The 26209-nt window shown below is 40.2% G+C and overlaps 1 protein-coding gene across 1 annotated transcript in view; it reads left to right on the top strand.

Moving 5' to 3' along the window:
• ANKRD55 (ankyrin repeat domain 55) overlaps positions 1-26209 on the top strand; it is a 95990-nt gene that overhangs the window by 33408 nt on the left and 36373 nt on the right. Inside the window, exons 3-5 of the mRNA XM_049649482.1 lie at positions 6163-6293; positions 10443-10552; positions 20319-20379. Of these exons, the coding sequence (XP_049505439.1) occupies positions 6163-6293; positions 10443-10552; positions 20319-20379 (302 nt within the window). The remainder of the gene's footprint in view (positions 1-6162; positions 6294-10442; positions 10553-20318; positions 20380-26209) is intronic.

Raw genomic sequence — 26209 nt, 5'->3', positions numbered from 1 at the left:
CCCAGAAAACCGCCAGAGGATTAGCAGAACGGAGTCTCCGGAGCCAAGCGCAGACGAGAGGCCCATGGAAGAGGGTAGGAAGGGTGGCGAGGCGATGCGCGCTCCACGGACTGGCGGGAGGGAGCGGGGCGGAGGGGCAGCCTGCCAGCCAAGCAGAGCCCCCGAGTCTGGCTGGCAAAAGCGGAGGGGCCGGATGGAGTGTGTTCCGACAGCAAGCACGATTTAGCGTCTGGGAGGTCATAAGTTAACAGCTCTGCTCAGAAAGCGCGAAGGCTGGAGGACAAATGGAGGGAGAGCTGCTGAGCCCCCGGACGACAGAGCTCAGTTTGGTGGGGAACAAAGGCGCTCGCCAGCGCCAGCTCCCTCGCCCATCCCCCAGCCAAAATCCCAAAGGGAACCAGTTCCTGCCAGGGAACTTGCTCGCTCCGCGCAAACACCCAACTCTGTGCTTCTGCGGAGCCAAACCTCCGGCAGCGGATCTGACTCCCTCCCGCTGCCACAGGGCTCCTCCTGGAGTGGATCACCTAAGGAGAAGCGAGCTAAGCCTGCCCCTCCACCCCCCGTGCACCTTGCCTACCCACCCCAGCTAATACGCCAGATCCCCAGCAACACAAGCCTGGCAGTGTGCAAGTAGCCCAGACGGGACACGCCACCCCACAGTGAATCCCGCCCCTAGGAGAGGGGAAGAGAAGGCACACACCAGTCTGACTGTGGCCCCAGCAGTGGGCTGGGGGCAGACATCGGGTCGACTGCGGCCCCGCCCACCAACTCCAGTTATACACCACAGCACAGGGGAAGTGCCCTGCAGGTCCTCACCACTCCAGGGACTATCCAAAATGACCAAACGGAAGAATTCCCCTCAGAAGAATCTCCAGGAAATAACAACAGCGAATGAACTGATCAAAAAGGATTTAAATAATATAACAGAAAGTGAATTTAGAATAATAGTCATAAAATTAATCGCTGGGCTTGAAAACAGTATAGAGGACAGCAGAGAATCTCTTGCTACAGAGATCAAGGGACTAAGGAACAGTCACGAGGAGCTGAAAAACGCTTTAAACGAAATGCAAAACAAAATGGAAACGACGACAGCTCGGCTTGAAGAGGCAGAGGAGAGAATAGGTGAACTAGAAGATAAAGTTATGGAAAAAGAGGAAGCTGAGAGAAAGAGAGATAAAAAAATCCAGGAGTATGAGGGCAAAATTAGAGAACTAAGTGATACACTAAAAAGAAATAATATACGCATAATTGGTATCCCAGAGGAGGAAGAGAGAGGGAAAGGTGCTGAAGGGGTACTTGAAGAAATCATAGCTGAGAACTTCCCTGAACTGGGGAAGGAAAAAGGCATTGAAATCCAAGAGGCACAGAGAACTCCCTTCAGACGTAACTTGAATCGATCTTCTGCACAACATATCATAGTGAAACTGGCAAAATACAAGGATAAAGAGAAAATTCTGAAAGCAGCAAGAGAACAGAAGAAGAGATAAAGCATTTCCGAGACAAAACCTTTCATGATCACTAAACCAGCCCTGCAAGAAATATTAAAGGTGACTCTAAATGAAAAAGAGACCAAAAGTGACAGTATAAAGGCAGGAAACACAAAAGCAGTAAGTGAATATTTCTGTAAAAAAAAAAAGTCAAAAAACTCACAAAAACAAAGGATGTAAAATATAGTAACATATATCTAAAAGGGGGAGGAGAAGGGAAAAGAATGGATTTAAACTTAAATGACCATCAAATTAATATAGACTGCTATATGATATGCATAAGAGGTTATAAACAAACCTATATATCAAACCATATATCAAAAGCCACTAATAAACATACAAAGTATAAAAAGAAACAAATCCAAATATATCACTAAAGAAAATCAGCAAAACATGAGAGAAAGACAAGAAAAGATCAGAGAAAATCTTCAGAAACAACTACAAAACAAGAAATAAAAAGGCAATAAATACATATCTATCAATAATTACTTTGAATGTAAATGGACTAAACACTGCAATCAAAAGACATAGGGCAATAGAATGGATAAAAAAAACACACAAGACCCATCTGTATCTTGCCTACAAGAGACTCTTTTCAGACCTAAAGACACCTGCAGAGTGAAAAATGAGGGGATGGAGAAACATCTATCATGCAAATAGATGTGAAAAGAAAGCCAAAGTAGCAGTACATATATCAGACAAACTAGACCTTAAAACAACGATTGGGGGCACCTGAGTGTCTCAGTCAGTTAAGCGTCCAACTTCAGCTCAGGACATGATCTCACAATTCATGGGTTCAAACCCCAGATTGGGCTCTGTGCTGACAGCTCAGGGCCTAGAGCCTGCTTCAGATTCTGTGTCTCCTTCTCTCTCTACCGCTCCCCCACTCACACACTGTCTCTCTCTGTCTCTCAAAAATAAATATTAAATAAATAAATAAATAAATAACTGTAACAACAGATAAAGGACACTATATAATAATAAAAGGGACAAGCCAACAAGAAGATGAAACAATTATAAGTAAGTATTTACACACCCAACATAGGAGCAACCAAATACATAAGACAGTTACTAACAAACAGAAAGGAACTGATTGATAATAATACAATAATACTAGGGGATGTTAACCCCACTTACATCAATGGACAGATCATCTAAACAGAAAATAGGAAATAACGGTTTTGAATGACACACTGGACCAGATGGATTTAACAGATATATTTAGAACATTACATTCTAAAACAGCAGAATACCCATTCTTTTCAAGTGCACATGTAACATTCTCCAGAAAAGATCACATATTAGGCCAAAAAACAAGTCTTAACAAATTCAAGAAAAAGTCATACCATATGTCTTTTCTGACCCCAATGCTATGAAACTAGAAATCAACCACTAGAAAAAATCTGGAAGGACCAGAAATACATGGCAGTTAAATAACATACTATTTTTTTTTAATAACATGCTATTAAACAATGAATGGGTCAACCAGGAAATATAAGAAGAAATTAAACAGTACATGGAAACAAATGAAAATTAAAACACAGTGGTCCAAAGCCTTTGGGATGCAGCAAAAATGGTTGCTATAAGTAGCAACACAGGTCTACCTCAAGAAGCAAGAAAAATCTCAAATAAACAACCTAACCCTACATCTAAGGGAGCTAGAAAAATAATAATAAACAAAACCTAAAGCCACTAGAAGGAAGGAGAGGATAATAATAAAGATTAGAGAAGAAATAAATGATATAGAAACTAAAAAAAAAAAAAAGACAATAGAACAAATCAATAAAACCAGGAACTGATTCTTTGAAAAATAAATAAATAAATTGATAAACCTCTAACCAGACTTACCAAGAAAGAATGTGAAAATAGTCAAGTAAAATAATAAATGAGAGAGGAGAATAACAACAAACACCTCAGAAATACAAACAATTGTAAGAGAATATTATGAAAAACTACATGCCGACAATTTGAACAACACAGAAGAAATAGATAAATTCCTAGAAACATATAAACTACCAAAACTATAACAGAAAGAAACAGAAAATTTGAACAAACCAATAACCAGCAAAGAAATGGAATCAGTAATCAAAAAACTCCCAACAAACAAATATCTAGGACCAGAGGGCTTCACAGGCAAATTCTACCAAACATTTAAAGAAAAGTTAATACCTATTCTTCTCAAACTGTTCCCAAAAATAGTAAAGGAAAGAAAACTTCCAAATTAATTCTATGAAGCCAGCATTATACTGATACCAAAACTGGATAAAGACACCATTAAAAAAAAGAGAACTACAGGCCAGTATCCCTCATGAACATAGATGCAAAAATCTTTAATAAAATACTAGCAAACCTAATTCAATAACATGTTAAAAAAAATCATCCACAATCAAGTAGATTTAGTCCTGGGTTGCAAGGATGGTTCAATATGCACAAATCAATCAACATGACACATCACATCCAATAAGAGAAAGAATAAGAACCGTATGATCATTTCAGTAAGATTCAGGAAAAGCATTTGACAAAGTACAATACCCATTCATGATAAAAACCCTCAACAAAGTAGGTTTAGAGGGAACATACTTCAACATAATGAAGGCCATCTGTGAAAAACCCACAGCTAACATTGTCCTCAATGGGGGAAAACTGAGACCTTTTCCCCTAAGGTTAGGAATAAGACAAGGATGTCCATTCTCACCATTTCTATTCAACATACTACTGGAAGTCCCAGCTACAATGATCAGAAGAGTAAAAGAAGTAAGGTATCCAAATCAGTAAGGAAGAAGTAAAACTTTTATTATTTGCAGATGACGCAATACTATATATAGAGAGAAAACCCAATAGACTCCACCAAAAAACTTCTAGAACTGATACATGATTCACTAAAGTCACAGGATACAAAATCAATGTGCAGAAGTCTATTGAATTTCTCTACGACAATAATGAACAGCAGAAAGAGAAATTAAGATAGCAATCCCACTTACAATTGCATCAAAAACCATAAAATACCTAAGAATAAACCTAACCAAAGAGGTGAAAGACCTATACTCTGAAAATTATAAAACACTGATGAAAGAAATTAAAGATGACACAAAGAAATGGAAAGACATTCCATGCTCATGGACTAGAAGAACAAACATTGTCAAATGTCCATACTATCCAATGTAATTGATACATTTAATGCAATCCCTATCAAAACACCAACAGCATTTTTCAGAGAACTAGAACAAACAACTGTAAAATTTGTATGGAACCACAAAAGACCCTAAATAACCAAAGCAATCTTGAAAAAGAAAAGCATAGTTGGGGCATCACAATTCTGGAGATGGAGATTAAAGAGTACACTCCTCATGATGAGCACTAGGTCATATACAGAAGTGTTGAATCACTGTATCGTACACCTGAAACTAATATTATACTGTATGTTAACTAACTGGAATTAAAAATGTTAAAAAAAAAAAAGAATAAACTGAGAGGAATCAGTCTTGCAAAATTCAAGACCTATTATGTGGCTACAGAAATCAAGACTATGTGGTAACGGCTGAGGGAAGACATAGATTAATGGAAAAGAACAAAGAATTCAGAAATAGACTCACACAAATATACTCAACTGATCTCTGACAAAGGTGCAAATGTAATTCAGTGGAAGAAAGCCTCTTCAACAAACGGTGCTAGAGCAATTCAACACCCTCGAAAACAAAGAAAGAAAGAGGGAGGGAGGGAGGGAGAGATGGAAGAGGGAAGGAAGGAGAGAAGAGAGAGAGGAAGAAATAAAGAAGGAACTGTTGCCACTATTCAAGACATAGTGCTTCATTGCTGCTTTTACCCAAAGAGTATTAGAAAGGAGAGATTTGTAGAGAACCTGGGTTGCCAGCTGTAATCTTGCAATGAGAACAGCAGCCCCACAATTTGTCCATTTCGAGTACCTTGTAGCGCACTCTAAGAATATGTTATCAATGAAAAGCATGTAAACAAGTCTCGGCTTGGCAAAGGATTGTGTCCGAGGTTTGGTTTCTTCACCTGAAGAGTGTGAAGCACCTGGATTCTGCCTCACCAGGCTGGCTTGTTCCAACAGGTCTATGAGTTAATCAGAATGTGTAATTTCATCTGTTTTTCTTCAGAAAGAAAACCCACAAAGAACCAGATGCCTTGGCCTATATTACTAACCAAAACAGAGAAGTGTTTCAATAAAGATGGACCCTTTTCCAAAGAATGTGTGCAACCCAAGGCTAGGCAACCATCCCTGCCCTTTATCATCCACCATCTCTAATAAAAATATGCTGCACCTGTCTGCCTGGCTGGAGTTGCCTTCCAGACACTTCCAGATTCTACATTGTTCAAACCAGGTTAGGAAAAACCTGTCATGTCCTAAACGGTGCTGATTCTCATCGTAGTAATGAGGATTTTTTAATCATTGGCACAAATTGTTTTAATCAATGAATTACTGCAAAATTACAGAAGATTTAATACAGCCAGAAAGAAAATACATAGTTTACATAAACGTAGCAACAATCATCTTCATTTCTCTTCAGTCTCATATAGTTCAACAGCTGGATTTGTGTTGTGGGCAGTTCCTTTATTTGCAAAGAGCATAATAAGTGAACAGGCAAATAAAGCCTGCTAATAAATTTCAGAAGTCAAATATTTTTATAAAGACTGTTGAAATGTCTCATTCCAGGATGTACACCCTTGATGCATGCAGTTTCTGGACGTCAAGTGGACACAGTGAAGCTGTTGTTGAAGATGGGGGCCAATATTAACATGCAGGATGCTTATGGCCGCACAAGTCTATGCCTGGCAACCTATCTGGTACTGATTATATCTGTGGTGTCTGTCAAGGAGTGGGGAGGGCTTAGTGTGTTGTCATGGTGTCCCCTTGCAGAAAAGTATTCTTGGACTTATGCTAATGGAAATAAAACTTGAAGCTTTGCTCCAATCATCTCTGACACTTATAGCACTACTAAGAGCTAGTTTTGTGGATCTAAGACATTTTGGATCTTCCTAACAATCTTCTAAGATAGAGGTGATTTTGCCATTAGAAAAATATTATTGAGGTACCTGGATGGCCCAGTCAGTTAGGCATCTGACTCTTGATTTTAGCTCAGGTCAAGATCTCACAGTTCGTGGGATCAAGCCCCACATCTGGCTTCACGCTGACAGTGCAGAGTCTGCTTAGGATTCTCTCTCCCCTCTCTCTCTGCCCCTTCCCCCATTCTTTCTCCCCCCATCTCTCTCAAAATAAGTAAATAAAAATTTTTTTTAAAGAAAAATATTATTTTCCATTTTAACATCAGAATTTGCCTTGCAGCATTTCTGGACTTACTTGGTACTCTTTTTAAGAACCCACTCCACTAATACCCTGAGTGGGTGGTAGCATTTGAAGCTGCAGGTAACATTGTGGGGTAGGATCAGCTAAGTGGAAGCTACAGGATGAGAAATATAGGGAATGCTGGAAAATATCGGGGGTAGGAGTAGGGGAGAAATACCAGACTATTCAGGGGCAATACCAAGCATAGGACTCAACCCACAATCAGTACTCAATTTAAAAATTGTTGGGGCACCTGGGTGGCTCAGTCGGTTAAGCGTCTGACTCTTGATTTCAGCTCAGGTCATGTTCTCATGGTTTGTGAGTTAAAGCCCTGTGTCAGACTCTGTGCTGACAGCATTGAGCCTGCTTGGGATCCTCTCTCTCCCTCTCTCTGTGCCCCTCCCCCTACCTCCTCTCTGTCTCTCAAAATAAATAAATAAACAAACAAATAAACAAACAAATAAATAAATAAAAATTGTATAGAGCCAGTCCTCATCAAGAGATTTCAGTTTAGCATTTCCCAACATTGGGTAAGCTTGGTAAGCCTTACTGAAAACGTTCAAGCCCCTCTCTTTTCAAATCCTCCCTGCATTCCTTCTAGGAAACCCCAGAGCTACTTTGAGTCTATGTCAAGCAAGTTCTTTTTAGTGCCACACGTGGGTCATCATTCTCCTTCACCTCTAATGAGGCTCCCAGAAATCTTCACCATAACTACTGTTGCAGCCAAAGCAGATTCTTGGATTTGCTCTTGCTGCCCACTGACAGTGGTGGATTCATCCTGGGCAAGCCCCACGGTGTCCTGAAACTGCCTTGCTGAAATAGGACTCTTCCCTTTCCCAAATACCACACCTTCCTGCCACAATCTAACATAGATTGCATGAGGTATTGCCCAATTATCACAGAGATTTTTTTTTTAGCAACTACTTTTCCTTTTTCTATTTGCATACCCTCTTTCTCTAGGACTTAGATTTAAACTGGAAAGAATTTTTTTGAAGTGTTGGAATACTTGTTTCAAATGTACTTTCCAGGAGTATACACTAGCCCTCCTGAGTCACACACTGGGAGCAGACAGGGTAGTGGATGGGAAGGAGATGTCTATGCAGACAAACCTCCTGGGCAATTTTTATACCCACCCAAGTTTGAAAACCATTGGTCTATGACTAGTAGGTGAAGTGTCATATCTCGGAGAGACACAGGAATGCCCTCCCAGGCCCCTTCCCTTTTGCACATGTCTTAATAATTGCTCCTGCTGTGGCTTTTTACAGCAAGTATCCTGTAGATCACAGTGAATAGTGAGCCTAGAGAGGTGCCACCTTTGCAGACAAGTCTTTCTAGGAATGCATTCAAAGGAGCTACATGAAGGAAGTATGCTTGCATGACAGCATGTGGCATCACCCTCTTATTGATGCCCCCACTTCTTTGTGGCAACCCAAGCAAGGACCCCTCCCTATTCCTTCTGAGGTTCCCTGAGAAGGGGGTGGGTGGTCCTGGGGATTGCACTGTGGAGCCCACCAACCCCTTCTGGCAATGTTTGAATTCAAGTATTGAAGAGAAACTTGGCAAAGGGCGTACTTAGCAATTTAGTGTCCATCACAGCTCCAAACTCAGTATACACATACACTTAGCATGGATGTGTAACCTTAGACACATCACCTCACCGTTTTGTGTCTCCTTCCTCATTTGTAAAATTTAGTGAAAATAATATCCTACACTTATCACAATTGAAGGAGAAACACATGCGGAATCATCCAGCACATAGTAAATAAAAAAATGTACTTGTTGATTCTGAATAGTGACCCCTGGTTTCAAGTGTATTCAGTGACTTTTCTGATTTCTTTTCTGAAGAAAAAAAGAAAACCACATACACATAGTTCCAGGAAATGTTGCAAGATGATAAAAATGTTTCAAACCCTCCCCCATCAGGAGATTTGTTTTCCAATAAGTGTAAAACTTAGGCAACTCTAAAATTTGTCCAGCATGCCTTTCTTTTGGGTTTCTTTGTCATATTTTTTCCTTTTAATCAGAGATCTTGATGACTTGGACATTAGAAACTAAAACCAGATTTAATACATTAGTAAATTATAACTTAAGACTGAAAAACATTTGCTTCTACTTAAGGCTTATATATTATTGGTCAATTCAAAACCATATTCAATATTATAACCTATGAATGTGCTTTTATTAAAATATTTTTTCCAGACTTTCCAGAACCAAAAAGTTCTTTTCTTATTATCTTTCTTCTCCATTCATTTAGTAACATTTTGATTTTCATTGCTTTCAGTATTTTTTTATTTTTTATTTTTTAATGTGTATTCATTTTTGAGAGAAAGAGACAGAGTGTGATTGAGGGAGGGGCAAACAGAGAAGGGAGACACAGAATCCAAAGCAGTCTTCAGGCTCTGAGCTGTCAGCACAGAGCCCAACACAGGGCTTGAATTCACAAACGGTGAGATCATGACCTGAGCTGAAGCTGGACACTTAACTGAGCCACCCAGGAGCCCCCCATTGCTTCCAGTATTGTGAGAGAAAATCTTCAGTCATTTTTCTCTTCTGATGGGGTAGTTTTGAAGTTTAGCTATAAAGGAATGAAGGCAGGACAGAGAGTTATATATATTATTTTTTGTAATAATTGTTTCATCTACTTATATATCTAATTATAACTGAAGGAGTAACCCCAATGGTTCTGGATGAATGTAGGAAGCATTCTGCTTGGCCAAACTTGGTTATCAGTAGGGCTGGGTCAGTTACTTAAAGGAGCAGAGAACAGAAAGGGAGGGAGGACTAGCCTGTGATTATATCTGCCCTTTGAAATGAGAGATAGTGGGGAAATGACCCAGCTGTAAGTGCTAACCAAGAAGGGGACAAGCATGAGATGTAGCAATACCACTCTCAATCTGGAGAATTAGTCGACAGCAGGGAGTTCACACAAAGTTTCTTAGGGAATTCATAGTGGGTGAAGCCCAGCAACAGGGAACCCTTAGAGGGTCCTGGTGATACCCCCATATTCAGCATCAGACATATCAGTCAACAAGATGGGTCCCAGAAGGGTCCCAGCCATTGGATTATGGCTTAGACTAGGATTCTAGACATTGGGAGGGAGACTGACTAGAATAAGAAAAATATTATCCTTGTGGTTCCTAGAAAGAGAACTTGGAAAAGAGGACCAAAGCCTGTTTATCAGATATAGATAAACTGAGGCACAGAGTGGAGGCTGGGACTCAAGAATGATATAGGAGTACAGTTTTTGGAATTGGACCATGGCACCCAGGTCAGACCACTGACAAGCATGATTTGAAGCTAAGCCTACAGAATGCGAGGTTAGAACTACCACATGCCATATTGATCCCTAGGAACTGCGTATAAAAGTGGAATATCAGCAAGTAAGAAATGGGGAATGGGAGACGGAAGAGAGAGTCTAGGAATCCATCTATACCTTACAGGGTAAAGGTCCTCCAGAATACTCAGGAACCCATATATCAAGGTCTGCAGCTTTCCGCTGAAGTTGAGGTTGTGATCCTTAACCACTTCAAATCAAAAAAAACATATTTTTAGCCGCACCAAAGAAAAAAGAGAAAGAAAACTGGAGAGAGTTTGTTGGTCTGTTATACCAGGCTGTGTTATATAATGACACAGTTGCTCTTATATTTCAGGGCTGGCTAGAAGGTTGTGTGAGTCTGCTCAGGAATGGTGCCAAGCACAATATCCCGGATAAAAATGGCCGTCTGCCACTGCATGCTGCCACTGCTGAGCCCGATGTGAGGTAAGTAGCCAGGTTCACACAATCCTCACACTTGGAGAGACTTAACTTGGATTAGAAGGTCACCTAATCAACCCTCTGAGGTGAATAAAGAAAAAGCCCATCCATTTTTTTTTTACGTTGCAGCAGATAGGACCTCATCTCAGTGAATCAAAATATCCTGGAAGAATCTTAAACTCTAATCTCATTCCTCTCCTGTTTAATAAATTAAAAAGAAAAACCCTTTCTCCTACACTCTGATTTAAGAAATGCTATTTTTCATCATCTGAATTCACATATTCATCCAATCAGTCATTTATTGATTCAGTCACTGTCTAGTGCTTATCATGGACCAAGTGCTCCTCTAGGCCCCAGTGGTTGCCAGTAAGCACAACAGCGTCTCTGACCTCACAGAGGTTACATTCTAGTGAAGCAGCTAAGCAGCACTCTAGTAAACAAATAAATAGGGTAATTTTAAAATAAATAGGATAATTTCAAATAGTGGGGAGGGGAGTGGAAGAGCACTGACTGGGCAGACAGATTAATGTCTCAAGTCAGAGTCACGCCAACATTTATGGGTTGGAAGGAGGCAAGGGACTCAGCAAAGGAGAGAGACAGGGGAACCAGTGGGTTAGAAGGAAAACCAGGCCTGTGAGCTTCTGGGAGCTGTGTGAAGAAATATACACAAATAAGTTGGATGATCAAGAAGGTCACATTTTTGTAAGACAATTGAGCAACAAAGGAAAAAGTTTTGTCCAGACCAAGTGTAGCTTCCCCAATCCTCTGTGTCTAAAAGTCCTTGGTGTCCAATCTTTTGAAAGCCCCTTGGAGCAGCCAATAATAGCATTTCCCAGTGTGGTATCAGCAACATTCTGGGCACTTCCTTAACCTCCATAGCACAGAACATGCCTCTGACAGGAATTTAGCATTCCCCAGAGCTAGGCACAGGCCAGCACCACAGTGGGTGCCTCATTATCTGGGAGCCTCATCCTCTAGACCCTGAATTCAGAACTAACATGAGGGGCTCTGTGGGGGTTCATGAGACCAAGGCCTCTTCCAAGTTGAGAGGTATCAGGATTTCTTCATTTCATTCTGTTTTACACCAAAAGGGTTTGGGAAATTCCAGAACTATTCCCAACCAAGCATTGCCTCTTATTATCATTGGATTATATCCAGGAATAATAGAAAACTAGGATTTACTCAAAGCCCAACAAAACAAGGAAGTTTAGAGAAGAAACAGCAAGCTCAGAGCTAACAATCAATAGACATCATAAAGAGATGACTCCCTTTTGATGAATTGGGATAAAGAAAGAATGACTTTTCTAGACAATCCACAAAAATATTTAGTCACAAAATCATACTGTTATCCCAAGAATAACCTTTCAAATATATGTTTAAAATGTACCTTTAAGACTATTCTACCTTGATTTACTCTACTTGGTTTACCAGCCTCACTGAGTGGTCATTTCAAAATCTGCCTGATTCTGGAAGGTAAATACCGGCTTTTGTTATGGTGACTATAACTTTTGTAACAAATAAAACCCAAAGCTTCAGTTTTTTAACACAATAAAAGCTTTGTCCCAGTTAGGTGTTCCTGGATTGGAGGGTGGCTCCCCTCCATATGGTAACTCAGAGACCTAAGTTTCTTCCATCTTGTGGCTTCTCTTTGTTCAGTCTGGGGATGGGGAAAGAGTAGTATGAAGAAGTCTCCCCACCTTATTTCTTTAAAATCTCAGCTTTTGATTCATTTCACTTCTGCTCACGTTCTTTTAATAAGGACTAGTCATTTACCACACTGGTCATGTACCACCCTGTGTTTAAGGAGTACTTGGGAATATAGAATCCACCTCCCAACCATGACTCCAACCTAAGAAAAGGGTTCATGAATTTTGCTGAAAAGCTGTCTCTGTCATCAGGCCATTGCACCTGAGGGGTGAACTAAGACTTCTCAGTCAAAAGCATGCTTGATGTTAATTTGGCCAATTGATTAGGCTCATCATTTCAAATCACTACAGTGATAAATTAAAAACCAATCCAACTGTATTTCCTCTTTTGTGGACATATTAGTCTATTTCATATTATGCCCAGCAGTGCCCCTAGACTCTCTAGGATCTACATTACATCACTATAACTGAGATAACACAGAGTTGTGGTTTCCCCTTTTCTTGAAATTATACCTAATGACCCAGCCACCACCTTCAGAAAAGCTAAAGCCAGAAAAATAAACATCCTTCTGTGTGCTGATGATATGGTTTTATTGTCCTAAATGGACATTTAGCTGATTCTGGAAGATAAAATCCTCCTTTATTTATGATAATACTAGCTGTGGCAACTAGGAAAACCCAAAGATTAAGATTAACTATTCCAAAACCAAAATCATCATTTCTGGTAAATGTTCTCCAAAAATGAATCGTGTGAAACCTTAACAACCCATATAGCAAAGCAACTGGCTTTGTTACCTAGAGAACATTTAGAAACTAGCTTGCCTTAAAAAATTCCCTATGGCATTACATTGCTTAAAATTAGATATTTTATCATTGGCTTATGAGAAATTTTATGACCATGGCAGTGTTTGATAGCATCTGCATTCAGTGTTTCAAGCAGAAAGTAGCCAAGCGATGTCCTATGGCCCAAAAGTTGGCCTTCTATCATCCATTTGTTTATATATCAGCATGAACTCATAATTGTTTTCTGAAAAAAAAAAATATATATATATATATAGTCTGGCTTGTGGGTACTTCCTAATCCTACAACCATAATGCAGGAGCGACCTTCCATTAGGCCATGCAAACCTGTTTGCTTAATTTTCCTAAGTGGACACAACTGTAAGTGGATTTGGCTAACCACTGAAGCCTATAGGTCTGCATTTACAATGATGAGGAAAAGAAAGACAAATAGCACTGATTATTTACCATGTTCTGAGCAAAGTTCTGAGTGCTTTCCATGTACTATCTCATCTAATCTTGACCACACCTTTATGTGATAGGTAATATTTCTCTCCCCATTTTATGGATAAGAAAGCTGAGGCACTAAGAAGATAATTAATTGCCTAGTGCATGTGTGAGGCTAAGTAACCTGCCCGTGTGCCTACTCTGTTCCTAGGATCCACTACTGTGGACCCTGTAGGATGTACTTTAATGGCCATAGTCTGTCATTAAGCCCTACCCTAAGAAGCTTTACCAAACTCCTTATTGTTTCATTGTCAGGAAATACTTTGTTAAAGCATCTAAAAAATGAGAAACCCCACACAAAAAAATTCTACTAAAGGAAGAATTGCTGTGTTTCTCCTGATAAATTATTTATTTTTACTCTGTGGACCCTGTGACCTATGATTTCTCTCTGTATGTTTAAAACACCCAAACCCCAGTTTTTGTCCCACCTCTGGGACACGTGTAGGACCATAACTGCATCTTATTTACCCTGCCCTTATTTTCTCTTGGACTAGTTTCTTCACTTGTAATCTTGTTTTACTATATGTATCTAAAAACCACCTAACATCCCTTTTGGATTGAGGTAAAGGATGGTCAGGACTGCCAGCTCTGGAGTCAGACTGACCAGGTTTGAATCTGGTCCATCTCTTAGTAACCATATTATCTTGGACAAAGTTAACTTCTCAAGACTCAGCTAGCTTTCTTTCATAGAAAGCAGGAATAATACAGTATTTATTTCATGGTAAATTGGCAGAAATAAATGAGAAAATATGTAAAAAAACACTGACCACTGTCCATTGTCAGTGTTCGGTAAGTGTTGATGATGGTGATGATGGGGTGATAATCACGATAGGAGATAGACAGAAATAAAGAAATACCATAGATCAGTGCTAAAGAATGAATCCCCGCTGCTGCCACCCCACCAGCTCTCACTCCAGCCTTCTTCACCTTAGCACACACAGGTCCACAAAACATATGTTCACATACAGGTGTGTTGGGGAGGAAGAATTTCTTCCATCCTTCAAGATCCTTCTAACTGGACTAAGAATCAAACTGACATGAGACAGGTTAACAGAAAAAAAAAAATCAAATTTAGTAGCCTATGTACAGGGAATCCACACAGACATGGAAATTCCAGAGACAGGCAACTAAGGGAATATAGAAGAGCTAAGGAAAGGTGTTGGGGTCTGAGGATACAAAGGGGAGAATTCCATTAGGAGGAAGTTAAGAGGAAATGTTTGGAAAACAAAGATTGCCCTATTAGGCAGGTAAGTTTGTTAAGTAAAAGGGAATCTCTATTAATAGCTCTCTTTCTGGTACAGGCAAGCAGTTGAGGGGGAGCTAAAGAGTGTTCTCTGAATCTACTGGCTTTTTTTTTTTAATTTTTTTTTTTAATGTTTATGTTTGAGAGAGACAGAGCATGAACAGGGGAGGGGCAGAGAGAGAGAGAGACAGGATCTGAAGCAGGCTCAGATGTGGGGCTCAAACCCACAAATATTGAGATAATGACCTGAGCTGAAGTCAGATGCTTAACCAAATGAGCCACCCAGGCGCCCCTGAATCAACTGGGTTTTGATTGCTTTTAACTCAAAGTAATGTCCGTGCCAAAGTGGCCCATCTTAAGGTGGCCTGCCCTTGGCCCCTATAAGAGCAATACTAGGCTTTAGAATCCAATGAGCATCAAATTCAACCATTCAGCTTCCCTGAAACTCCCTTCCTTACCTTTGTTAGTGTACATTCATCTCTATTTGTCCCCTAATCCTAAACATATATATGGGCCACATTATGTCCTTGTACTCAGGTATTCATACTCACTTTAAAATCTACTAATACTTAGATTTCCAAATCTAAGCATGCTCCTTCCACTCAGTGCTCAACTAGAGGTTATTTAGAATGAAGCCTCAAATTGTAGCTGCTTGTAAACAAGCCAAGGGGACACCTCAATTAACCCTCCAGCAAGGTTCTGTGATGCAAACAACTCATGAACAAACCAGCCAGTTCCAATGTACAGCCTTAGCTAAGCTGCAGCTCAGTGGGGATTTAAGCTGATGCAAGAATAAGGGATTTATAATCATGAACACGATAGCAAGTTGGATGGACAAAAGCAAAGAAACGCAGGTTTCATCTCACGAGTCCCTTTCCTGCTTTGAACCCTGAGCTTCTCAGCAGGTCCAAGTTTTCTCCCTTTCAGCTCCCTAGGGCTTTTCTTGCTTCTAGGACATTCAGAGGGCGCCAGTGTGAAAGAGGGGGCATGATCATTAAGAGGAAGCTCCAAAGAGAAAGAAGTTGTGTTTGTACAACGCTACACATGCAAGCATTGGAAGGCAAACAGCGATTTCCTCTGAAAGCAGCCACAGGGCTCTCTGGAGGTCTTTTTCATGGTCTCCATGGTTACTGGCAGATTCTTTTTTTTTTTCCCTGCCAGAGTGCCAGCAGCTCTGCCTCTTTTCATGACTCTTGATGACAGATAGAGGGAGGAAGGAAATTATTTCTTTGGGGTCTGTTCTCACATTACCAGGTGATGCATTCTAACCTGTGGGGGGATGATATACTTCAGGATACTCTCACATCAGCAGCTTCAGGAACAGGAGGGCAGACAGGTGGCTTAGGGACCCTTTTCCCCAACCATCACTGTGCTGGACAGATACAGGGCTGTGAGTCCAAGGGGTCAGCAAAATAAAGCCCACAGAAACAAGGTACCCCCCAGTATACATCTAGCTGATCTCTCCCTGATCTTTGAGATCAGGGGATCCCAAAATATAAAGAGCAAGAGCTTTTAAAAACTTTATTAAATTATACAGAATATTCATTGGCATGTAAATGTCATTCTAAGTGTTTCATATGCACTGAGTCATTTAAAATCACAACAGATCTTTAAGAAGGAGGTGTTAATATCATTTCTATTTCACAGATAAGAAAATATGGGTACTGAGAGTTTTATAGCCTGTGTAGGGTTACTGGCTGGTTGGTAATGGAGCAGGGATTCTAATGGAGGCAGTCTGGTCCCAGCACCTGTTTTCTTACCACTCATCATGCTGCCTATCTGAGAATGTTCCTGCTGGGCCTCTGTGCCTGGTATCCTGCTACCTGGGATAAGGTGGGCTTTGTGTGGCTTCTTAGAGAGCTGAGAACAGGACAGAGCTGGTGCTAATAAGAGACTGGGCTGGGGATCTTGGGAAGAATACTTCTAAGCTACCTTAGCACAGAAAGAGGGCTCTGAGAAAACAAAACTAAGGGGTCTTCAAATCCTCTGGTAATTAAGACAGATGTGAGACAAGCACCTGGCAGATTCCCCTGTACCATGGAACAGCATGGAAGCCCCAGGCTTGAAACCAAACACCTGCTCTCTAGTCCAGTCTGAATTACCACCAAGGCAATGTATGATGGCCCTGAAAGCAAGATCGTTTGCTCTCACAAAGGTAGAGAGAGAGAGAGAGAGAGAGAGAGAATACTTATCTATAAATTTGTTTCCATCTTTGGAGATTATTGAATCTGAGACACTTAGGAATCAAATGGAATCAAGCAATATAGGTTGGCATGTATCAATCAGGGTCACAATAAGGAGGTCACAGAATATTAAAAGGTAACTGAACAAAGTTTAATGGAAGACTATTTAAAATTAACTAGCAAGAGATGGTGACATAATTCCCCACCTCCACTTTCCCCAAAAAAGCAGGAAAGTATTCCACCACTAGGCCAAAAGGATCAAGGAATGGAGCTGTTACTGGAACCTCTTGAGAGTTCTGGCTGTAGAAGAGGACACACCGAGCAGGAGCTGTGGCCTTTGGTAAGGGGGAAAAGTCATTGACAGAAAGGGAAGTGGCTTCTCTCCTTTCTCCTGCCAGTTCTCCTGGCCAAACCCAGAAAGCAGTCAGAGGGCAAGGGAAGTTGGATGATAAAGTTATTGCAGGTCAACCTCAGAGCAGGACATTGCAGGGCAGCAAATGGATTTGAGGGGCAAATAGAAAAATATCCAGAGACAGGATTCATCCCATGACCTTTGGAATACCCCCACCACCAGGATGTGACAGGAGGTCATGCTCTCCCCTCCCTCATTCCCATCAAGTCAAAACCTGACTTCCTTCAGTGTGATCACTGCTCTGGAGCAGTCCCAGAAGATCCTGTCTGGCTATGTATGATCTCAGTCTCCTTAGGCTTGGCCGAGGATAACCAGATTGGACCACAGCTGACCTCTTGCCTTTCTTTCCCACTCTCTCCCCACAACTCAGACCAAATGAACCCTAGAGACTAAGCAATGGCCAGTAAAGAGAAAAGAAAGTCACCAGTTGCCCTCCAGCCTTCTAAAGCAATTATAAGGGGAAAATCCAGTAGTGAAATATAGTTACAAAGATAAAAAGTGTTATACAAAAATGCAATTATTATAGCCTCTTCCCACTAGGTGGAGAAATTTTAGAATTCAGAAAGCTTGCATTCAGTGCCACTGTTCTTTTAAAGTCTGTGTACTAGGAGCTTTATACCTACTATGTTATTCAGTCTTTTTTTTTTAATTTTTTTTTTAACATTTTATTTATTTTTGAGACAGAGAGAGACAGAGCATGAACAGGGGAGGGTCAGAGAGAGGGAGACACAGAATCTGAAACAGGCTCCAGGCTCTGAGCTGTCAGCACAGAGCCCGACACGGGCTCGAACTCACGGACCGCGAGATCATGACCTGAGCTGAAGTCGGCCGCTTAACCGACTGAGCCACCCAGGTGCCCCTGTTATTCAGTCTTTACACCACCACTGTTATTATCCCGATGATAAATGTGAGGATACAGAAGCTCAGAGAGGTCATGCAGCAGGGAGGGCAGAATTAAATCACAGCATTATCCTGGCTCCCCAAAAGAGGTAAAACTAGATTTAAACCTTAGGCTTCCTGGCTATTTCATCTCCACAGTAAACAACCAGAAATGCATCCCTATTTAAGCTCTCTCTGTGTTACATTTACCACTAATGCAACATGATCAGTCCCACTTTCTTTTATTCGATTGTAGGTAGCAATTTAAGACTCAAGACTAAATGTCATCTAAAATAAAAGACAATGAAAATCTGACTGGGGAAAAGGCTAAACCATTTGATTTTTTTCAAGTCATTCTTCCAAAAATAGTTTCTGAATTTCCTTCAGAAATTGTCTGAATTATCTGAATGGTCTCCCCATAGACAATCCTTTATCATCTTCATGACTGTATTAGTTTGCTAGGGCTGCTGTAACAAAATACCCACATAATGGATGGCTTAAGCAACAGAAATTTATTTTTTTGAATTTCTGAAGGGTAGAAGTTCACAAGCAAGGTGGCAGCAGGTGGTTTCTTCTGAGGCTTCTGTCCTTGGTTGGCAGATGGCCAGCCACTTGCTGCCTTTTTACGTGGTCTCTCCTCTGCAATCCATGCTGCTGGTGGGCCCTAATCTCTTCTTCTGAGAACATCAGTCAGATTGGATTAGGGCCTGCCCTAAAGGCTTCATTTTAACTTAATTACCTCTTTAAAGACTCAATCTCCAAATATAGTCACGTTCTGAGGAACTGGAGGTTAGAACCGAATGAATTTGCGGGTGGGAGGAACACAGTCAGTTCACAGCAATGAGTATCAATTGGTTAATTTATTCAGTACCTGTCTCAGTGGTTTTCAGACCTGTTTGCCAGAATTTCCCGAGCAACCCTTTTAAACTGTGAAAGCTGAGCTTCTCTACAGACCTACGAAGTCAGAAATACTGAATACAGAATCCAGGTATTTGTGGTTTTAAAAAATTTCCCCTGGGGATTCTGAGATTGAGCCAGGTTTAAAACTTCTAGCGTTAAGTGTTCTAGAAATAACACTTGGCTGTGTTCCAGTCATGCTATAAGTGCTGTATGCATTAATTCATTTAATCCTCACACTGAGCTGTAAGGTAGGCACTTTTTTTACCCCCATTTTATAGATGAGGAAGCTTAGGCACAGAGAGGTTGTTACTTGCCTTCAGTCATAAAGCTGGCGAGTAGCTGGGCTGGGATGTGAACCCAGGTGGTCTGGCTCCAGATTCTGGGTCCCTACCAACTACAATCAACTGCTTCTCTCCCACAATGTAGACCTCAGTCAACCAAGTGTGGGACCCAAGTGAGATAAAAACTTGAGCTTGAGAATCACTGATAGTTTTTTCACACTGATTACTGTCATTTCATGCCTAGACATTTGCATGTTTTCGAAAAAATAAGCAAAGTCGTAAATGCTGTCTCCTAGCATAATCTATACATTTACAAGGTGTGACACATGTACCAAGTGGTGAAGCAATTTGAAACCACTGCATATGTTTATGTAAAAGAATGAAGAATAAGTGCTAGAGGAATTTAGTTCTTTTTTTTTTTTTAACGTTTACTCATTTTTGAGAGATAGAGACTGAGTGTGAGTGGGGGAGTGGCAGAGAGAGAGGGAAACACAGAATCTGAAGCAGGCTCCAGGCTCTGAGCTGTCAGTACAGAGCCCGACGCGGGGCTCAAACCCACAAACTGTGAGATCATGACCTGAGCCGGAGGCAGACTGAGCCACCCAGGCACCCCTAGAGGAATTTAGTTCTTAAAGTGCACACATAAGAACACAGGTCTGGTGAAGAAGATGAGCCTACAGATTCACTTTCTCCATTCCCTTTATCCCTGTCCTCATCTCCAGAGCCCCAAGATGGAGAGGAGGTGGGGTGAGAAGAGACAGAGGAATCCCCTCAGGTGCCTTCTTACCAATCACACTGTCTTCTTTTCTATGGATCTTTCCCCCTCGATAAACAGAAAGGGCTCATCTTCACTTGGAGGCCTTCAGTGGACTGTACTTATAATGTTATGTTCTCATACACATTCTGTTCTTTTGAGCCTCTTCTTCTATTTTTCTTCACAGGCTCCTAACAGTGTTGGTGCAACAGTCAAATCTCAGCGAGATTAATCACCAGGACAATGAGGTGAGCCTTCTTTAAACATCTCAAGGAACAGTTGGCCATTGTGCGTTTTAGGAGGGCAGGAAGGGCTTTTCTGAACCAGTGCTTCCTATCATAAAGGTCAAGGAGGGGATGGAGCACATTTTGGGGATCCTACCCTGAGAGGGTAGCCTGTGTCTTTACTATTAACCCTCAGACAGAAATTTATCCCCACCATGGGTATGGGTATCTTCTACTAGAGAAGAATTTCTTGCATTAAGTACTTAAGCTTTTATCATACCACTGAAATTTTGTAATTTCCCTCTGGACATTGAGAAATAAATATTGCTCTTTCCTGTCTTCTTGAGTCCCAGAAACTTCAATGGCAAGCTGTGGCTGCCAGTTTTCTCCCTTTGAGTGAAAGATGACAGATAGATGATAATTACAGGCTCTGGAGGCCACATTATTAATGCCGGTGATCACAATTGCTGTTTCCTTTATGTTGCAGAAAGAGTATAAGGCTTCCAAGAAGGCAGTATAGCACTCTCAAGCAAAATTCCTGCTGGAGTATTATCGGATACCAGGCAGAGCTGCTCCAGAGTAGCTTAGGATCTTATTCTAACTGCTTAAATCTTTGAAAAAGCAGGACTGATTTTTCATTACCCAGCCTGTTTTCTTTAACAAGCTTCTTTAAACTGATTTAAATACCTGGTTTCCATTTTATTTTTCTTTAATATAATATGTGCTTGGTTTGGCTGTGCTTTACTAAGAATGTCTGATAACTTTAAGAAAGTCTGATAGCATTGAAAGTGCATATGCCTCCAAATACCAAATTACACTGTTTGCAAGGAAGCCAGGTGGCCAGCAACAGCAGTGTGGGAGGAAGTGCCCTAACAGAGGCTGGGCCCCTTGTCTTTCTTGAACTTTCTGATTACAGGCTTCTTCCCTGCTGGGTTGGCATTAATGACCACACCAGAAACCCCCTGCTTCACAGCCTAGTTCTGAGTTTGGACACCACCCTGACTCAGTGGTCACACGCCACTTTTACCCTCTGTGTCTTAGGGGTTTAAAGCAAAACCCTAAGAGAGGATTTCATTGTTTTAAACTTCTGCTTTAAAAATGAGAACCAGAGATGAGAAAGCACACTTTGATCACTCTGCCTATGGTATGAAAGCAGGGAACTTGAGTGGTGCAGTTTATGTCGGCTGATCTAGAGTTTGGGAAAGTTGATGACCACTTCCCCCACCTCCAGCTCTTACCCTCACTCACCAAAACTGGGGCGTCTTAAAAAGGAGGGAAATTCAGTCATTCATACCCTAAAGTTTAACTCCTCTTATAGACCTCCCCCTCTGTCCAGCCTTCAGCTGAAAGAACATCCTGAAAGAACAGCTGAAAGCAAAGTGTTATTTCTGTACTCTTCCCCACCCTGGGAGGCCCCTGCCTGGTGGGGACAGTTAAAGTAGACCCAGCTCCTTCTAACAGTGGTAATTGTTATACTTTCTGAATAATGTGTACTAAATATTAAAATGCCTCCAGTTCCTTCTCACACAAAGTGACCTCTCAGAGGAGATTTCTCCCACTGTTACACCAGCGTTGTGACTCAGTGGCTTTTGTGTGTAGGGAGAAGGGACCTTATAAAGGACACTTACATCCAGTGTTGCAGCTTTCTCTTTGGACCATGTCACAGCATGTCTGAAACCTATGTAAGCCAACTGCTAATGCTTGCCTGTGTTTTGTTGCCCGTATGGTCAATCCATATAAATTTATAAGGGCTAGAAGCTCTTTAGCACTGGGAAGTAAGGACAGCTGTGAAATGGAAGGAACATTACCTTGGTAGATTTCCTGCATTTGGTTTCTCAGTGTTCTGAACAAGTAGTGTTCCCTCCTTTTTAAGAGTAGTGGCCTACTCGTCCTCTCCCTAAATCACTTTGCCAGTGAGCTCCAAGCATAATCAGTCTCCATTAGGTTTGAGGGGATAACAAAGTGTAAGTGCACACATACCATATATCTGCTAAATAACAGGAATGAAAAAAGATGGAAGGCAAAAAAAAAAAAAAATGAGGGAAAAGGTAAGTTAATGCTGCTACTGAAGTATTATGGTTTTCTAATACAAGAGGAAAGAGCAAGGCATACCTCTACAGACTCCAAATGAAATTATATTCCAAGAATAACTGTAGGATTAACAAGCTTATCACAATAAATTATTAAAGATTGAAGAATCAATTAGTAGAAATTTAACTTCATTAAGAGATGATTTAGATTATAAACTGAAACTAAAGAACTGAGAGAGGAAGAAAGAAAACCTCTCCTATAACTGTTCAAGTAAAACAAAATATGATAGTACTTTATATCAGGGAAGTGATTATCGCCCTAGCGGCTGTCCTGATCTGAGCTCAATGACTTAAAACAGTTTTTTATATTATTAGTTTTTACTTGCATAAGTAATATAGGAACACATTTGCTTTTGAAAAATTTAAATATTACAAGTAACGGTAGGAAGTCCTTGATTACTTCCACCCTACCATCTTAGCCTCCAGGTAATCTTTTCCAATGTCTTCTATATATTCACAAATGTGGACTGTAACATAAAAAGTATCACACTCTGTATATTGTTCTACAACTTTATTGTCTTTCTTTCTTTTTTTTTAATGTTTATTTATTTTTGAGAGAGAGACAGAGTGTGAGTGGGGTAGGAGCAGAGGGAGAGGGAGACACAGAATCAGAAACAGGCTCCAGGCTCTGAGCTGTCAGCACAGAGCCTGATGCAGGGCTTGAACTGAAGAACCATGAGATCATGACCTGAGCTGAAGTCCTACCGACAGGGCCACCCAGGTGCCCCTACAGCTTTATTTTCTTCATGTAACAATATCTTAGAGCTCTATCCATGTTGATACATATAGATCTGTCTCTTTCCTTTTAATGGCTTCATGATGTTCCACACTAGGAAAATACTTCTTTTATTTTACTATTTCCCTATGAATGTATATTTAGGCTGTCTCCAATTTTTCGCCATAAGAAACACTCTTCCAGAGTATTCTTGTACAAGCCTCCTTGAGTATTTTACACAATCATTTCTCTGGGAGAATAATTGTTGGTCACTAGGGTGTACATTTTTATTTTTAATACACATGACTGGTGCTTCTCCAAGATGGCTGTGTCAACGTATCGTTCCACCTGCAGTTTAATAGCGTGCTTGTCACGTTTTCTTGTTGTCTTAATTTTCATTTCCCTGATAAGTAATGAGATTGAGTACTATTTCATAGGTATAATGGTCATTTTTATATCTTCTTTTGTGACTTGCCTGTTTAGATCTTTTGTCCATTCATCTGTTGAGTTACTTTGTCATTTTTATATGGATTCATAGTTTATTTTCTATTCTGAACAGTAATCCTTTCCTGTTGGACTGCAAATAGTTTTTCATAGTCTGTTGCTCATTTTAGAACTGCTTGTGATGTCTTTTCTAGTACAGAAATTTTAAAATATGATATAATCAAAGTGATCATTCTTGTTCATTACTGCTTTTGCTTTTGATGTCTTTTTAAAGAAGGCCCTCCCTAACCCCACAAGACATAACTACATTATGCTAACTTTGCGTTTAATTGTTCTGTGCTAATGATCTATTTGTTTTTCATGTTTCATTAACCACAGAGCTTAATTGTAAAGTGACTTATTTAGAAGCTATCCACACTGTAGAGTTTCACACTGTAGGAAAGGTGAAATGGGCCAGATTGTCCTTTGTGCCTTTGTCTTTTTGTACCTCAGAGGAATCTTTGCATAGAAGGAGGCTGTCTAATGTAGTTACGGGAGCTAACAAGTTGCTAAACTCCTGGAATCTAACCTCTCTTGCTCGCATTTTAGCTTTGACAAGAGCACCCCATTAAAAGGGGCTGTGAACTAATGGCATCTGGGTTAGAACTGAAATGCATTTATCCAGAGAAGGACTGTTTTGCATTGTATTTAGGATACATTGTGGATCCTACATTGCATGCAAATTCGGGTCTGAGTAGATTTTTGTGAGGGGCCTGACAATCCAAACTTCCATTATAGCCATACTCTGAAAAAATAAATCCAAGTTGCAAAAACAGATGTGAACCTTTGGATATAATTCTTAGTCCTAAATTCACTTACAGCTTTCCTAAGGCATAATCATAAGCAGAAACTGTGCATTATAATGGCAAAATAAAACAAAAACAAAAACAAAACAGTGCCTGACTCTAGAAATCACTTTACTTTACAGTTAGCAAAAGGTAAAATAATAACGTAAATTTTTTAAATGCTCTAGAATTTTTATTCTGAAAATGAACTGCTTATAAAAATAAGAGTAGAGTCACTGCTACCTACAAACCCTCACTTGCCCCTTCCCCGTAAGAGTCTAAAGGCAGGCCATGTCTTTTTTATTTTTGGATCCCTAGATCTAGCTCAGTAACTTGTACATAGTAGAGCCCCCACCCCAAATATATATTTATGTATAGATGTATGTATATATTATAGATAGAGAATTATTCACTTTAAGGGAAAGTCATATTTTATTTTATTGGCCCTTTCTCTTTGTTTTGTTGACCCAACTTGGTTACCAATTTTATTTACCACACTTAACTCTCCAGGTGACTTTTAATTATTTCCAAAATCTACTCTCAGAAAAATAAGATTTTATTTCATTTAGGATCTTCAAAAAATGTACTCTAGACTCTAGGCCAGGAGTCCTTGTTCATGTATGCCGGTGTGCTGGTGAAGCCTATGGATCCCTCCTCAGAAAAATGTTTGAAATTATATAAAATAAAATATAGAGGATTACAAAAGAAACCAATTATATTGAAAAAGTTGCCAAAATATTATAAAGATCAAATTTGTAATGGTAATATGTAAGCTTGCTTGTTAATGCATTTATTAAGATTTAGTGGTAGGACCAATAACTACTGTATTAGGGATACATACAAAACATATTTTGAGATATCTGCACTAACTAATGCAATACAAAAGTATCTGTGATTTGTATTTTTGGCCAAGTCACAGGTATTGTGTTAACAGTACTGTGGCTTGTTGCCTATATTCATATTTAAATAAGATGGTGAATTTCAATTTGAAGTTAATGCCAGTAAAGATGTAATTTATTTCTCTGATCTAAGCCTGATTCCTATCCATGGATAGAACCCCTGTTATGGTGGTAATTCCAAAAAAAAAAAAATCTCCCAAAAACATTTTGATCAACAAGTGGAATAATTATAGGCCTCCCAAGGTGATCTGCTTAGAATGGGAAAATAGTCATTTTATTCGCTCAAAAATATTTAAGTACCTACCTCGTCTCATATAAGCTTGATTCCTGCTCTAATAGGCCACAATTTAGTGCAGAATGTAGATGCTCTGTTTATTTGAAAAAATAAATATAACAACTTAGGTCTCTGTTCTCAAGGCTTTGTTTTGTTTTGTTTTGCTTTTGAAAAATTTTTTTAATGTTTAATTTTGGAGACAGAGAGACAGAGTGCAAGCAGGGGAGGGGCAGAGAGGAAGACACAGAATCTGAAGCAGGCTCCAGGCTCTGAGCTGTCAGCACAGAGCCCGATATGGGGCTCGAACCCACAAAGCACAAGATCATGACCTTGGCTGAAGTCGGAAGCCCAACCGACTGAGCCACCCAGGCACCCCTAAAGGCTTTGTTTTATAAGTTTGCTCTTGTTGGAATTTGCTCTTTATTTCCATGACTTAAATTAATCTATGTTGCTTCTCTTGTGTTAATGCCTCATTTAAATTATAAAAACTTCCATCCTGAAGGTTTTTGTATTTTTGTTGGAAACATTTTGTCATTATTAAAGCGAAAAAGTGACTGTTTTTGAAGAATATCGCTAGTAGCCATTCCTACTGTCCTGAAACCCAACAT

The sequence above is a fragment of the Panthera uncia genome, assembly GCF_023721935.1.
Source record: "Panthera uncia isolate 11264 chromosome A1 unlocalized genomic scaffold, Puncia_PCG_1.0 HiC_scaffold_17, whole genome shotgun sequence".
NCBI classification, from domain to species: Eukaryota; Metazoa; Chordata; class Mammalia; order Carnivora; family Felidae; genus Panthera; species Panthera uncia.
Note: the sequence above shows the minus strand (reverse complement) of the source record. Positions and strands in the feature narration are given on the sequence as shown.